The sequence below is a fragment of the Phascolarctos cinereus genome, unplaced genomic scaffold (assembly GCF_003287225.1).
Source record: "Phascolarctos cinereus isolate Bilbo 61053 unplaced genomic scaffold, phaCin_HiC Scaffold_5;HRSCAF=322, whole genome shotgun sequence".
NCBI classification, from domain to species: Eukaryota; Metazoa; Chordata; class Mammalia; order Diprotodontia; family Phascolarctidae; genus Phascolarctos; species Phascolarctos cinereus.
Window position 1 is genome coordinate 125,541,709 of NW_027555958.1, and position 17,850 is coordinate 125,559,558.

The 17,850-nt window shown below is 37.0% G+C and overlaps 1 protein-coding gene across 2 annotated transcripts in view; it reads right to left on the reverse strand.

Moving 5' to 3' along the window:
* AKAP7 (A-kinase anchoring protein 7) overlaps positions 1–17,850 on the reverse strand; it is a 152,713-nt gene that overhangs the window by 99,040 nt on the left and 35,823 nt on the right. For both annotated transcript variants that reach the window (XM_078155132.1, XM_078155133.1), the window contains exons 3-4: positions 16,299–16,435; positions 8,884–9,044 (exon numbers count right to left, since the gene is read on the reverse strand). In XM_078155132.1, the coding sequence (XP_078011258.1) occupies positions 8,884–9,044; positions 16,299–16,435 (298 nt within the window). The remainder of the gene's footprint in view (positions 1–8,883; positions 9,045–16,298; positions 16,436–17,850) is intronic.

Genomic DNA, 17,850 nt, shown 5'->3' on the forward strand with positions numbered 1-17,850 from the left:
ACATATGGCCTCATGAGGGCAATTAAAGCACTACCACTGTAACTGGCCTTTGCTAACATATCAAAATCCTTTGGTGACTAACCATAAAGCATGGTGTGATTTCAAATTCCTCAGAGGACAAAGGTTCTTTCATTAATATTGGAAACCCTCTTTGAGGGAATATTTTCAAGGAATGGATGGAATTCTGGGTGTTGTAAGCAGCCTTTGAATGATTTAAAAGAACAACGAATGACTAACAAGAAATATTTCTTGAGTTGAGAGACCTTTTAATGAAAGAAGACCTAAGCCTGGTATTTTCTTCTTTTTGGCTATGTTCTTGGGAAGTACACATGTATTATACTGGAGTATGGATATAAGTTTCTTAATGGAGAACCAAGACTTTTCTTGATGTGTTATCAGAACAAAAAGGGAAATAAACCTTAAGTGAAAGAATACAAATGGCTCAGAGACAAGATAAAACATGTTAGGCATGGGAGGCAAAGACGTGGAAGGGGTAATAGAAATTATTTTAGGTACATAGAAGGGTATATGTAAAAACAGTCAGGATTATAGAATTCTGGCCATAGAAAGAACCTCAGAGGTCAACTTCTCCAACTCTCTCATGTGATGGATTAATACCCATAAGGCTTAGATAGGTGAAGTAATTTGCTGAAGAATTTACTGTTGGTAACAGAATCAAGTTCAATCCAGGACTTTTGACAAATTTAGTGCATGATTTACCCAACATAGCTGCATCCCAGTTATCTTTTCTTAATCTTCCTTTCCTTTAAAACTCTATGGGCCTGAGGTTTCTCAAAAGGCTGCAATTACTTCTAAGAGATATATAACAGGGGAACTAACCAACGATGGCCAACCCCTAGGAACATACATGTTTGGTAAGTCTACTTCTGGAAGATCTCAATGATATGGAATGAATCGACCCAAATCTCTACTTCAGAACTCTGGCAGCTATTCTAAGACTCTTATTTGTCAAGTTAGGTTATACAGAAGAAAAATCTCTGGATTGGCTGTTTAGCCATTATGCAGCAAAATCAACCTTCTCCTCCCTAGCTACATTCAAATAAAGAAAATAACTTCTAGGAACATTTGGGTGGGGAACAAGCCTCCAGCCCTCTTACCCAGAGCTGCCATGAGGTCAATGAGTACATGACTTCTCCTATTCAAGCCTTTACCCAAGATGGGACCACTTTCTGTTTGTGTCTTGTTTCCTTTGGAACAATATTGTAGAAGATCTTAAAAGGTCAGAAGTCCATACCAGAGTTTGCCAATAGCCAAATCAGGTAATACTCCAGTATAGCTCCCAGAAGCAACCTAGAGGAGTCAGCCCAGAATAAGCCAAGACACTATGATCTGCAGCAAAGAAGCAACTCATCCAGTGGCTATATCACACGCTGAAATTAATGCGGTGGAGTCAAAGTTCTATAGCAGCTGCTCGAAGTAAAAGCTCACTCTCCTCAAGAACCAATATGTAAGAGGTAGAGTATGCCCTTATAGTTCAAGTGGATATTTTTGTACATCCATCCTTGCTATGGCCCACAGAAATGAAATCATAGTTCCAAGATGCATTGACATGATTAATGTCATGGTGCTTTTCAATGACTTAAAACATAAAGACAGGGGAAAGTGAATTAACATTTGAGTGCTTTCTCATGATTAGGGTGGGAGCAGAATTGAAATAGAAATGATGATTCTACGATCTGTAATTAGTATTTTCCTAAGATCACAGTTCTAGAATTAGGAAAAAACCTCAGAGGTTATCTATATATAGTCCAATCTCTTATTTTATACATGAACAAACATGAAGCTCAGAGACATTAATGTATTTGCCTAAAGTCACAGAGACAGTAAGTAGCATATTTGAATCCTGGTCCTCTTGACTCCAAATGCAACACTCTTTCCACAGTACTACATATTTCAGAATATTAATATGTAGTGAGTATTGGTAAGGCTTTCAGTCTGTTGGGCTATATTAGAGAAAGGAATTGAATGAACAACATGGCATGCAACTGCCAGAGATGATTTACAACTCCTCTGAGACTCCTGATTCCCCATCTCTGCCATAATGGCAAACAGGAGCATTTGGAGAAAAAGATAAAAAAGTCAAGGACAATAGCACCTGAACCAGTACCAGAAACTCGCGTGCCAGATACACACTATTCATTTATTCATTCACTCACATATATGAATATGTATGTATACACACACACTCCCCTAAAAATAGGTGAGGTCCCAGTCCTTAGGCCTTGCTCAATGAAAGGAGCCTTCCTGACTCTTAGCCCCCACATCAAAGCATAATTCTTTGACTGTTTTCTATTGGCATAATAAGTCATATTGAAGAGTTCTTTAATTTGCTCCTAAGCTAGAAACTGAATTGTTCTCTTCCCTAGCAGATTCCAATTAAGGATATTGGTGCCAGCCACCAAATAGGTAAGAAGCAGTATTCCCTATCTCCCACTCAGCCATAGCATCCATGAATATATAGTGTTTATATTTCTCTTGTATCTTTTGTATTCATTCTTTCCTGATTGTAGGTGAATGAATATTCTAAAATGGGAAGACTGGGGCAAATAGCAAGACTAGGAAACCTATTAAAATCATCTCAAGTCCCACCAAAAACCAGAGTCCCAGAATTGGAGGCAGCAGTATCTGAGTCCTCATCTGAGAAGCCAGCATTACCACTGAGTGACCTGACTGAAAAAGTCTCACAAAGGACTGACATATCAATCAAGACATCACTTCCTACAAGAAGCTAAACCCTCTTCAGCAAGGAAGTGGTTCACCCATCAGCCACTTCACCCCTTGTTAAGAACCCTATGAAGGGAAAAAAAGACTCCCAGGGTCAGGAATTACTCCTCAGCTGCACAACTGTGAGGAGGCAGAATAGGTTTAGGCAGTCTAAGGCACAGGGAGAGATGGAAAGATAAAGGATTATGATAAAATAAAGGAATCCAAGGTCTTGAACATAGACATAGAATGACAAAGTAGTTATAACAACCAGGGGTATCAAGGAAGGTCTCACAGAGGAGGTAGTACCTCAGCTAGGCCCTGAAGGGAGAAAAGGCCATAAAAAAGTGAAAATGAGGTGGGGGGGGGGGAGTGACAAAAATGGAAAATGTACTGTGTAAATGAAGACAGATAGAAAATGGAATATCCAGTTCAGTAAAGAGTTAAGAAGGAAAAAAATGTCTAGGAAGAAGGTACAGTTAACAGCGTCAAAGCTACAAGTAGGTCAGAAGATAAGGACTCAGAAAAGGCCACCAGAACTAGCATTTAGGAGATCAATGGTAACCTTTAAGAGAACAGATCAAGATTAAGTAGAGTAGTGGAATCAGAAAGCACACTAAAAGGGATTTTCCTCTGTTAAGAGTTGTACATACATTTGACTTATCACTGGATACACCAAATGTTTCAGAAGAAATTTCTAAAGGAAAGAAACTGTATTTTATTCATTTGTAGCCTTCACAATCTAACACAGTACTACCCTATATACAGTAAGTATTTGATAAATGTTTGTTGAATGAATGAATGAATATGAGCATGAATGAAAAGGAAAATGACAGCCTGGTCCAGTTTGGTGAGGCTCATTACCAGTAGGTTGATTACTCATTAAAAGCATTCTCCAAACCCATAAAACAAAGAAAAAATGCAAAATGGAAACTCATTATATTGCATTGACCCTCAAAATGGCCCCACCTCCTCTGTGGATCCCTACTCTGCTTGTAGTGATGGTGGCAATCTCGTAAAAGGGAACAGAAGGTGGTAAGAATTATACAATTTTTAGAGCACCTATAAACACTAAGTTAATTGTCAGCACACTAACATATATCTTTGTCTACAAACCACTAAGTGACCTCAGGAACCACAGTAACATTGACATTCTTACTATAAATGAAAGTAAAAGCCAAACACAGGGAAGGATAGCACACTAGTTCTCCATGGAGAGTCAAGTAAGTTGTTTATTTTGTCCCCAAAGTCAACAAGAAACATCATTTCATAGAACACCTGGTCATGTCACCCTCCGGTGCTAACGAGGAACACAAAAGAAATGAGCATCACAATTACAATGGATTATGTGTCAATATCTGTTGCAGAGAATAAAGACGCAAATGAAGTTGAGGAAGAACCTGATTTAGAGATCACACTGAAAATACAGTAGTACTCCAAGAGATCTGAGATTTAGGATCATAGTTTAAGAGCTCTAATGGACCTTCAGGTCTAGTCCAAACTTCTAATTTTTCAGGTAAGGAAAGGTAAGGCCCAGAGAGGTTAGAGGACATGTGCATTCTCTCTACTAGTTTAGATCACAATCCACCCCATGCACCTTGTCCTGTGCAGTTGCTGTCCACACAATTACTTAGATTCACTCAAGTCTTTCTCTGCATCTTTTTGGTATATAGTGGATACCAGCAGGGCACTCTGGCTGTCTATTTGCTATCCCTCAGTCTTTTTGCAGAACAGATAACTCATTTTCCAATCATCTATTTCCTCAACAATTTTTCTTTTGTTGCTTTTCACACACATGCTCCAAGCCTTCCTGAGCATACCATATGTCTTTCCATTGTACTTTGGATCACCCATAACTCTTTTAAGAGATTGTAGAGTTCCAAGATTCAAAACCTTTATAGCATTGATGAGATAACATTTATGTTAAAAAGATGGTTCTCTAAATGAGGAATTATTAAAAGCCTCACACAAGTTCACTCCAGCCAACTTGCTTCTCCTATTAACTTTTAGGATCAACCCACTGTCATTCTGCAATGACTATCTTAAATACATATGTTGATGTACCCAATGAGCAGTCCATCCAACTGCATGTTATAACCTGGATAAAAATCATTTTCATCCATTCAGTTTTTCCTACATGGACTGCTCACTTTATTTCCTTTAAAAAAGTACGGATCTTACTGAAAACCTGAAGGACTCCATTTAATCAGCATAATATCACATGTAACAAGGAACATCTGGAGGACTTCTACCTACATTAAATCTCCGTTTTATTCAGATCTCACACTCCATGACAATGGTGAACATCTTTGGCAAGCATTCATATCTTTGTTTTATGTCTCCTTTACTGGTAAAAATTAGAAGATCATGAAACAGTGTTCATCAAGAAATCTTACATTACCTAAAAATATGTATTGTAGGCCAGGCCTGGCTTAGACTAATCTCACAATTCAGGTTTGAGACTGGAATGAAATGAGACACACAGAATATCTCATAGTTCTCCTAAAAGTTTACTCAGACATAAAATGGAAGGCATATTGTATATGTATACTGGTCTACACGCTAGACCAGAAGTGGGGAACCTATCCTCAAGGCCATTTATGGCCCTCTAGGTCTTCAAGTGAGACCTTCTGACTGAATCCAAACTTCACAGAACAAATCCCCTTAATAAAAGAATATTTTCCAACATACTTTACATCATTTTTCCTTCATAATAAAGTCATAAACTTCATTGTGGACTTTAAGACTTCATAGAATCCTAAAGTATATGTTTAACCTTATGACAAGTACAGCAAGATAAAATAATATAGTGTTCCATGAATTATATTTCTTATTGCTTCTGGATACAAAATAAAACCAATTCTGCCAAACTCTTTGTTTGCCTTTCCAAGGAGATCTATAAACAAACCAACTTTCCATTTAACAGCCATATTTCTTTGTTGTTGTTGTTTTAGTATTTTATTTTTCACCAGTTATATGTAAAAACAATTTTTAACATTAATTTTTAAAATTTTGAGTTCCAAATTCTCTCCCTTCCTCTCTCTTCATCCCCCTCCCCATCGAGAAGGCACGCAATTTGATGTAGGTTATACACATGTAGTCATGCAAAACATTTCCATATTAGTCATGTTGTGAAAGAAAAGACAGACCAAAAAAAAAAACCCTCAAGAAAAACAAAGAAAGTAAAAAAGTATGTTACATTCTGTATTCAGACACCATCAGTTCTTTGTCTGGGGAAGATAGCATTTTTTACCATAAGTCCTTCAAAGTTGTCTTGGATCACTGTATTGCTGAGAATGGCTAAGTCATTCACAGATGATCATGATAGACAGTATATTTCACTTTGCAGAAGCTCTTCTAAGTCTTTCCAGGTTTTTCTTACAGTATCCTGATTATCATCTCTTATAGCACAACAGTATTCTATCACAATCACATAGCATAATTTGTTCAGCCATTTCCCAACTGATGGGCATCCACTCAATTTCCAATTCTTTGCCCCCAGAAAAGAGCTGCTATAAATATTTTTATACATATAGGTCCTTTTCCTTTTTGTTTTCCATCTCTTTTTGGATACAGACCTAATAGCAGTATTGCTAGGTCAAAAGGTATGCATGGTTTTACTAGCCCTTTGGACCTAGTTCCATACTGCTCTAAAGAATGGTTGAATGAGTTCACAACTCCACCAACAGTGCATTAATATCTCATTTTTCCCACATCCCCTCCAACATTTGTCATTTTCCTTTTGTGTCCTACTAGCCAATCTAAAATGTAGGAGGTAGTACCTGAAAATTGTTTTAATTTGCATTTCTCCAATCAATAGTGAGTTACAACATTTTTCATATGGCTATACATAGATTTGATTACTTCATATGAAAAATGTTCATATCTTTTGATCATTTATTAATTGGGGAATGGCTTATTTTTATAAATTTGACTCAGTTGTCTATATATTTGAGAAATGAGGCCTTTATCAGAGAAACTTGCTTCAAAATTTTTTCACAGTTAAGATTACTAAATGTATTTCCCCTCCATTCTATTCCCTCATCCCATTTATTCTATTCTCTCTCCTTTCACCCTGTCCCTCCTCAAAAGTGTTTTGCTTCTGACTACCCCCTCCCTAAACCTGCCCTCCCTTCTATCACATACCCCCTTTCTCTTATTCTCTGTCCCTCTACTTACCCGTAGGGTAAGATGGATTTCTATACTCAATTGAGTGTGTATGTTATTTCCTCTCTGAGCCAATTCTGATAAGAGTAAGTTTCACTCACTGCTCCCCACTACCCCATCTTGCCCTCCACTGTGAAAGCTTTTCCTTGCCTTTTTTACATGAGATAATTTACCCATTCTACCCCTCCCTTTCCCCCAGTGCCTTCCTCTTTCTCACCCCACCCTTTAATTTTACTTTTTTAGATATTATCCTTCATATTCAACTCACACTTGTGCCCTGTCTATGTATACTCCTTCTAATTGCCCTAATAAAGTGAAAATTCTTATGAGTTACAAGTATCATCTTCCCATGTAGAAATCTAAACAATTTAACGTTAAGTCCCTTATTAGTTCCTTTTCCTGTTTACCTTTTTATTCTTCTCTTGAGTCTTGTATTCGAAAGCCAAATTTTCTATTCAGCTCTGATTTTTTCATCGAGAATACTTGAAAGCCCTCTCTTTCATTGAATATCCATTTTTTCCCTTGAAGTATTATATTCAGTTTTGCTTGGTAGGTGATTCTTGGTTGTAATCCTAGGTCTTCTACCCTCCAGAATATATATTCCAAGGCCTCTGATCCTTTAATGTAGAAGCTGCTAAATCCTGTGTTATCCTGACTGTGGCTCCACAATCCTCGAATTGTTTCTTTCTGGCTGCTAACAATATTCTCTCCTTAACCTGGGAGCTCTGGAATTTGGTTATAATATTCCTGAGAGTTTTAATTTTGGGATCTCTTTCAGGAGGTGATTGGTGTATTCTTTCAATTTCTATTTTACCCTCTTCTTCTAGAATGTCAGGACAGTTTTCCTTTATAATTCTTCAAAAAATTATGTCTAGGCTCTTTTTCTGATCATGGCTTTCAGGGAGTCCAGTAATTTTTAAATTATCTCTCCTGGATCTATTTACAGCCATCTTTCTATTTAACTTTTTTTTTGTCTTAAGGTCTCATTTACTGCAAGAATGTCAATACTAATGTGGTTCAGTTCTTCCAGTAATGTGTCAATTTGTTAATCATTAGTCAAGGATCTCACACTTAGAATAATTTAGTCTAAGTTAATGTTTATAGACAGCCTAAAACTTACATCATGCTTTCCTACTGACGTTTTCCATGATCATTTTGGAAATGGAAGAGGACCAGACATAACTGAGGCCTGTTTTAGATCTATGTTTCTTGAGTTGCAATGGCCAAAGAATTCATTTGCCTGGAATCCAACTGCTAGTGAAGAACCTTTCTATGCTCAGTTGCACTGGTCTTTGGACAGAACACTCAGTATGTCACTGGGAACATACAACCATACCTGACACCTTTCTGGCATGGTAAAAGCTGCTCAAACTTATGCTCATCTGGGATAGCCTTCAGAAACTCAGGAACATTTGCACATTGCAATGAGAGATCAGAGCAGGATTTTGCAGATTCTCCATAAAGGTGCTCATATGTTTCTACGGCACAGCTTGAGACATGTCACTAACCTGCTGTCTGCAGTTCCCTGTTGCCTTCAGAATATATAAACTTCTCAGTCTAGCAATTAAGGACCTTTGCACTCTGGATGCTAACTATCTTTCCAGTCTTATTCCATAATATTTCCCCTTATATGCTTCAAATTCAAGCCAGATCTTCAAAAATACTTCAGTCTAGCACTATGCTCTTCAGTTTACTTCAGAATCAATCTGGTTTCTAGCTCTGAGTATTTAAAACACACACACACACACACACACACACACACACACACACACACACACCCCTTCAACTGAAAGATGTCCACTTCCTTATTTTCCCCAATACTCAGTACCCAATACAGCATTTGATTATAAAATAAGGTTATACTGGTTCCCTTTGAAATCACATAGAAAAAAATTTTCATGTCTTTTTTAATTGATAGGATTTTATTATTTTAATGGACTACGAAAAGTTTCAGAGATATTTCTAATTCCCATTATTCAAGTCATTTTTTACCTGCTATCTCGAGAAGTGTAGCTACATGATCGCCTTCTGCCAACTTCACAAATCCAACCTGATTTCCAAAATTACCAATTCCTTGAAAGGGTAAATTTAAATCTCTTCCTTGTAGTATTTCTTCTATTAGTGCTTTTGTCTCCAAAAGAGCACCTATACCTCTGTTAAGAGAAGAAAAAATATAAAAGTCAGATAAAGAAAAGTTCTAATTTTGAGAGATTGAAATAAAACCTGGCATGATTCATTAAAATACCTACCAAATATTTTCATCTCAGAATCATTTCTAAAAATCAAACTGCTCAGCATAATAAGCTCATATTGCAACTTGAGCTTTACAAGTAAACATGAAAGTTAACGCTAACACGAAAACAAAAAACTTCAATACAATAAAAGTAAATCAAATTTCTGATATTTTCATTTGTATTGAAAAAATTGCAAGTGCATTACTTGCAGCAACTTTTTCATTATTCATCAAGAGTTCAGAAATATTTTGTCAAAACAAAGTATCAGAAAAAATTACTGACTGCATATTTACATTATGTGCCTCAAATATTAAAAGCTACAATTTATATCTGGCTTATGACAAATATAATGGACTCTATCACTATTAAATTGATCCAAATGTACTAAATAAATAAAAATATGTCCCCCCATAAAGTATTCTAAATACAAAATCAAACAGTGGAAAAAATACTGTATTTCTAGACCTGATACCAAATCCTAGTTTTGCTGCTTGCAACCTTTGTGACTTTGGGCAAGATTCTTAATTTCTATGGGCTTTGATTTATTCGTTTATAAAAGGGGAAAGGGTGAATTAAGTGACCTCTTATGTCCTTGACAGCTTTAAATCCAATATCCTAATGGTCTAAAGAGAAACCTTGGTTCTCTTAATTAGCCTTTACAAAGTGGATGCCAAATCCATGTCAGAGAATGCCAGCATTAAAAAGGAAGTGCTGCCCTATTTCATTTGTTTCATTTTCCATATTAAAAACATATATTTAATAGAGGCCAACTAATTTCACCTTCTATGATTTTAGCTCTGTAGTGTTTTTGGTAGTAGGAATAAGTTATTTTCAATATCAAATTATTGTTATACAGCTTACTTATTACATGCATCTTACTACTCTTAGAATGGATTTTTTTAAAAAAAATCTCACTAGGGGGCAGGCATTATCCAGTAAATAGTTACTGCCTTTCAAGACTACATCAACTGTTCAAGAAGACCGTGTTACTTTACATTTCTTTGAGTGAATTATTTGTGTAGTTCTATGTCAAGTATGTGAGAAAGAGCAATCAGTGGTAACTTTTAATCAGTGAGTGTTGTATTCTTCCTACTTATTGACCTAACCCAGCATTGATTCTGGAATAATTATAAATCAAGTGTTGAAAATGTGCTTGTTAGAGGATACAAAGAACCAATCTAATTATTTTAGAGTCACATTCATGTGTTCAGAATGTTTTTGTAAATGGAAAATTTTATTATTTTATTTAAAACATCTACCAAATCCAATCCTTTTGAACTGTATCTTTACTAAGCTTTAGCCGGGGGACTAAAACTTTCACTAAACCAATATTTGTTAAACCATGCAAGGGTCTTCTTGATGAATGTATATGATATATAATGGAATATAATAACATGACAATTCTGGTAAATTTAATAAAAAGTTATTTTAAAGTGTTTGATGATCCCTATCTTATGAGAAAATCTATGTTAGGGACAAGTAAAAATAGGAACAGCAAAACCCTACCAATTAAGAAGATTCCGCATTTTTCTTTAATACTAAGATAATCTGCATTCATATCCTCTTTTCCTCAGTTCATCTATATTTTGCATTGAGAATATTTTGCTATACCTTTAATTGATTTGTTATTTAACAACTATTTTAAAATATCCTTATGTTTTTAATTCATTTCAAAGAAAAAAAATGGCCATACATTCCAAAGTGAAAGTACCATAAATTTTAAAAATGGGATATCAGAGCTAGAATAAAGACCAAATCATAATGGTTCAGTGAAGCATATATTTGTAAATAATTAATCATTCTATGCTGAAGTGACTCAAAATAGATCAGTGATGAGTGTATAGGACATAGGTTCAAATTCTACATATGCCATTGACAAAGTATCTTACTGTGAGCAAATCGTTTTATTTTTAGGGGGACACAATTCTCTTATCTATAAAATGATTCCATTCTATTAGATAGCTATTCTATTACAAAGCTAGATGCTTTCAGCTTTGAAAATATTATTCTATTCTTTCAGTATTTCTCATCATATCCTTTCACCCAGAGGGGAGCTACGTTAAAATAGATATGTGGTAAACAAATCCTTGAAATGTCCCTTGACACTGTCATAAAAAATCAACAATAATAAAGCCAGTCAATAAATAAGCATTTTTTAAAGACCTACTATGTTTCAAGCATTGTGTTAAGCACTGGGTATACAAAGTAATGCAAAAGATAGTCTCTACTCTTAAGGAGTAAAGGAAAAAACATGAAAACAACTATGTACAAACAGGATATATAAAGGATAAATTGGAGATAACCTGAGAAGAAATGCTCTAAGATTAAGGAAGCCTGAGAAATGCTTCTCATACAAAGTAAGATTTTTGGTGGGACTTGACCTGAAGGAAGTCAGGGGAGCCAGGAGGCAGAGCGGAAGAGGTAAAGCATTCCAGATGTGGAGGACAGATAGTGAAAATGCCTACAGCCAGAAGATGAGGAGTATAATGTGAGGAACACCAAGGAGATCAATATCACTGGATTGTAGGATGGGTAGGGGTGAGTACAGTATAAGAAAACTGGAAAGGTGGGAAGGGCCAGGCTTAAAGGCCTTTCAAAGCCCAATAGAGGATTTTATACTTTATCCTGGAAGTGATAGGGAGTCACTGGAATTTACTGAATAGGGGGATGACATGGTCAGACATGTGCTTCAGGAAGGTCATTTAGACTGCTGAGTGCAGGACAGACTGAAGTGGGCAAGACTTGAGTCAGGGAGAACAACCAGTAGTCCATTGCAATGGTCTAGTCATGAGGTTATGAGAGCCTGCACTCGGGTGGTGGCAGTATCAGAAAATAGTACAGTAGGGGGAGGAGTATACAAGACATGTTATAAAAGTAAAATTGTTAGGACTTGGCAACAGATTAGATATAGGAGGTGGAATAAAGTGAGAGGTTCGGGATGATACCTATATGCAGGTGAGGCTGGGTGACTGGGAGGATGGTGGTGCCCTCGATAGTAACAGGGAAATTAGGAAGAGGACAGTGTGGAAGGAAAGAGAATGAGTTCAGTGGTAGAAATGTTAACTTTAATAAGTCTATGGGATATCTATGTCAAGATGTCTAAGGCCTGTTGATTTCACCTGTACAACATCTCTCCAATACTCCCTGTTCTTTCCTCTGACAATGGCACCACCTTTATGCAAGCCTTTATTACCTCACACCTAGATTACTGCCAATAGCCTGCTGTGGGTCTACCTGCCTCAAATCCCTCCTCACTCTAATCCATCCTCACTTCAGCCATTAAAGTGATTTTCCTAAAGCTCAGGTCCAAACATGTCACCTCCCTAATCAATAAACTCCAGTGGCTCCCTATTGTCTCCAGGATCAAACGCAAAATCCTCTACTTGGCATTCCAAATGCTTTATAACCCAGGCCCCTTCTTATACTTACACTTCCTACACTTCCCACAACATACTCTTCGATCCAGTGACACTAGTCTCCTAGCTGTTCCACAAAAAAGATAAGTTGTGGGCATTTTTTCTGGCATTTAATTTTCGCTCCATGCCAGGAATGTTCTCCCTTCTCATCACTGCCTACTCGTTTCAAAAATCCCATCTTCTACTGGAAGCCTTTCCCAACCCCTCTTAATTCTTATGCCTTCCTTCTCTTAATTATTTTCTATTCATCTTTTATAGAGCCTGTCTTTACATATTTGTTTTCTTGTTGTGTCCCCAGTTAGCCTGAGGGCAGGGAATACCTTTTTTCCCCCTTTTGCATTCCCAGTGCTTAGCACAGTGTCTGGAACACCATAGGAGCTTAATAAATGTTTACTGACTGACCAACTAATAGAAAGTTGGATATGCAAAATTAAGGGTTAGGAGAGAGGTTAGTGCAGGACAAAAGATCTGAGAATCATCTATGTAGAGATGATAACTGAATCCATGAGAATTGAGATAACCTAGAGAATTACTATAGAGGGGAAAGACAAGAGAGCCTAGGAAAGAGCCCTGGGGGACACTCACAGTTACGAAGCATGACTGACTGAAGATCTAACAAGGGAGATTGAGGAGGGGGTCACATAGGAGGAAAAAGAGTAGTATCATAGAAACCAAGAGAATTGATTATCAAGGAGAAGAGGATGACTGACAGCATCAAAGGCTGCAGAGAAGGAGGACTGAGAAAAGGCCACTGGATTAGATAATTAAAAGATCATTAGTAACTTTGAATAAAGCTATTTCAGTTAAATGATAAGGTCAGATGCCAGACAATAGAGAATTAAGAAGACGGTAAGAGGAAAGACAGCAGATGCATTAGTTGTAGACAACTTTCTCAAGAGTTTAGCCACAAAACGAAGACATAGAAATGGTTATATCAACTGGGAGATTTTTGAGGATGGGAGAGACAGGGGCAGTATTGTATGCAGTAGGGAAACAACCAGCAGACAGGAAGAGACTGAACACAAGTGATAGAGTACAGATGACAGAAGGGGCAATTTGGAGAAAACTGGATGAAATAGGGTCTCTTGTGCAGGTAAAAGGGTTCGTCTTGGCAAGAATAACCACTTCTTCATATGAGGAGGAGATATTGGCAGAAAGCATTTGAGTGATGTGAAATGAAGAGGAAGCTCTCTTTGAATAGTCTCAATTTTTCATTGAAATATGAGGCAAGGCCAAAGGAGTTTTGAAGAGGGATGAAACAGTTTAGAAAAGCTACTGTGGATAGTGAGTCATTTAGGGAGATGTAAAAGGATTGTCTTACCTCAATAATGATATATTCATATAAATATATGTGTGTGTGTGTGTATACATATACACACACATATACACACACACACACACATATATACACACATACAAACATATCATGTACACATCTAATCTCCCTATAAGCTTGAAGGCTCCTCCTTGCTAATTTTTTAAAATCCTCCACAGAGCCTGAGACTTAAACACAGAGAAAAGACTTTGACCAAACATGCTATCGCAGAGTCCACAAAGTATTGAGTGTAAAATGAAGTATTATTTCCTTGCCTACACTGCAGATAATGATATAAAGTATTATACTATCAGCACTGACAAAAATAAATTGGGTCATTTCCTAATGTATCAGAAGTCCTCTCCAGGAAGTAGTAACCTCTAACAGTCAAGCATGGCTTTATCAAGAACAGGTCATGCCAGATTAACCTCTCTTGTTTATTTATTCATTCATTCACTTATTTATTTATTTATCCACCTATTTACTGGGTAACTAGAATAGCAGGTGTATAATACTTTAAACATTATATATTTAGACTCCTTCAAAGCATATGATAAAGAGCTTTATCCTATCCTTATTGACATAGAAGAGAGGGGAATCAACTAGTTGATAGTTTAGTTAGCTTCTTCATTGGTTTAATGACTGAATTCAAAGAGTCGTAATTAATGGGCTAATGTTATTGTGGAAGAAATCTTCTATTGATCTGCCCAAAGAATCTGTCCCTGCCTCTTCAGTGTTAAGCACTTTTATCAGTGACGCAGATGAGGTATATATGGTATGCTTGTCAAAAATTTGCAAAAGACATGAAGATCATTAACACGCTGGAACAGAGTCAGGATCCAAAAAAAACTCTACAAACTAGAAGGATGGGCTATAAAACCCTGCAACTTTACAAGTACAAAAATGAGGGATATATGGTTAAATAAGAAAGACCCAGAGATTTTAGTGACTGTGAGCTCCAGATGAGTTAAAAGTGTAGCATGGCAGTCTAAAAAGCTACTGCCATTATTGTCCAGGTTAAGAGAAGCAGTGTCTAGAAACAAGGAGGTGAGAATCTCAATGTCCTCTGCTTTCATCAAACTTTGTCTACCCTGTGTAGTTCTGAGTGCCATAATGAAGGGAGCATACAGGCTAGTGTGAGCACAATCAGAAGAGGGGCATCAGGATGGTGAGAGGATTGGTTAAAGCAGACCTGCACAACTTGGCAATAGGTAGGGGCCAAAATTAAAATAGGCTAAACTTCTTCAAGCCTCACAGAGGTTAGACTAGACACAGACTGATGATGGCTGGTTGCTGTGGGTCACATGACAAACAGGAGAGTCTGCAGTGGCAACCTTACATTTTTCTCAGGCCGCCAGAAATCCTTTGGCAGTCCTCATGTTGCACAGGCCTGAGTTAAAGGAACCAGATATGTTCTCACTGGAGAAGAAGTAGGCTAATAGCTTTCTTTAATATAAAAGGGTTAGTCTTGAGGAAGAGGGATTACTCTTGTTCTGTTTGGCTCCTTAGGGTAAAAATAATAGCAGTGAGTAAAAGTTGCAAGCCTTAATATAAGTAAAAACTTCCTAACCATTATAACTTTCTCAAAGTGTAATAGTCTGCTTTAGGATGCAGTCAATTTCCTTCACGGTCAGTATTTAAATAGAGGCCAGATGATTACTTTTGAAAGTGAAGTAAAAGGAATTTCTATTCAGATATGTGTTTCACTAGGTAGTCTCTACAACTGCTTCCAATTCTGAGATTTTGATTCTGAACTCAGAAATGTGTTGAGGTGAGGCCAAAGAGAAGTCTATTCATCTACGTAGAAAGGAAGAGATCCTCTATTTTGCTATATAAGCCATGTATAGCTAAATGAATTTTTTTAAAGAACACAACAGCCTAAGAACAATGAACTGTACCTACTGTAACACAAAATAAAGCTCTGGACCAATCTGGTTATACAAGTATTAGAATAAAAGGTAGTATGGTATAGTATACTACTCTAAAGAATTCTAAATTAACTTAAGGCATCATACATTTTGAGCTGGGAGGGAATTTAGAGACCATCTAGTCTAGCTTCTTTACTTTACAGATGAGGAAACTGAGCCCCAAAGAAGATAAAAACTAGTCCAAGGTCACACAAATACTAGGTGGGAAAGCTCCAAATTGAGCTCCACTTACTCTCAAATGACACAAAACAGTTTGTTAACCAACCTATACTCAAAGTCCTTCCTCCTTGGTAAGACTTAAAAAAATTTACATTCCACTGGCATAGTTTTTGAGAATGTAGGGTCTCTTCCCTGTAATCATAAGGCTTACTGATTTGAATAAAGTAAGATTTAAAATACTAATACTCTTTTTTAATCTATTTTTTGAAGTTTTCAACTCTACTTTCTTCTGTGCTTATATGACTGGAGGGTTGGGAAAGAATAGGAGAGAAAGAATTTATCTCAAAATACTTACAGGTTAACTTCCTCTTCATTTAGTAAGTGCATCACTAGGAGAGTAACATGGAAGGAACCACAATTGGTCATTACTTTGGACAGCCTTTTATCTTGTCGTATTATTGTGTTTTGCAGAGTCTGAATTCCTCTTGAAATCTAATCAAAGAAATTAAAAACCAGTGATTAGACAAAACTGGATTACTGCCAAAATATAATCTTTTAAAAAAGTGCAGGAAAAACAACCACAACACAAATAGGGTAATTTCAAAAGTATTCAAGCAAACATATTCTTCATTATCTATTTCACTTTCTTGACTATCATGGATGGTTGAACTAGTTGCTTTAATATAATCTCTGAATCAAAGAATCATGAATTCAGGTGAAAGAGATCTCTGAGATCATTCTAGACTAATAATAATTCCACAGAAAAGGAAAACTGATTAAAAGACAAACATCTTCTCATGACACTGCTCTCTCCTTATTCTCCTCCTACCTGTCTGACCACTTCTCAGTCCCCTTTATTGAATCTTTAATCAAGTCACACTCATTGGCTGTAGATATCTTCAAACACTTTGTCCTGGGCTTTCTTCTTTTCTCCCTCTATGCTATTTCCCTTGGTGATTGTCATCAGCTCCCAAGTATTCTACCATTACCTTTATGCAAATGATTCTCAGATTTTTTTGTCCTAATGTCTCTCCTAATATCCAGTCTTGCATCTCCAATTGTTTATTGCATTAAATCTTAAACTGGAGGTCCCATAGACATCTGAAACACATCCAAAACTGAATGCATTCTCTTTCCTTCCTAACTCTCCTATTACTACTGAGGGTACCACCATCCTCCCCAGTCATTCAGCCTCACCCTCATGTATCATCCCAAACTTCTCATTTTATTCCACCTCCTACATCTAATCTGTTGCTTGAGGCCTATCAATTTTACTTTCATAACATCTCTTGTATACTCCCCCCCCTACTCTACTATCTTCTGATACTGCCACCACCCAAGTGCAGGCTGTCATCACTCTCACGACTGGACCACTGCCATGGATTACTGGTTGTTCTCCTCACCTCAAATCCTTCCCCACTTCAGTCTGTCCTGAACTCACTCAGCAGGCTAAACGACTTTCCTGAAGCACATGTCTGACCATGTCATCCTCCTATTCAATAAATTCCAGTGACTCCCTATCACTTTCAGGATGAAGAATAAAATCCTCTGTTGGGCTTTTAAAAGCATTTAAGCCTGGTCCTTCATACCTTTACAGTCTTCTTATACTGTACTCACCCCTACCTATCCTATAATCCAGTGACATTGTTCTCCTTGATATTCCTCACATCATACTCCTCATCTTCTGACTCTGGGCATTTTCACTATCTTTCCCCATGTCTGGAATTCTCTTTCCCTCTTCATCTCCACCACCTAGCTCACCCACTCAGCTTCCTTCAAGTACCTGCTAAAATTCTACCTCCTACAAGAAGTCTTTTTCATTCTCTCTAATGTCTTTCCTCTGAGATTACCTTCAACTGATCCTACATATATCTTGTTTGTACATAGTTGTAGGTTCTTCCTCCTAT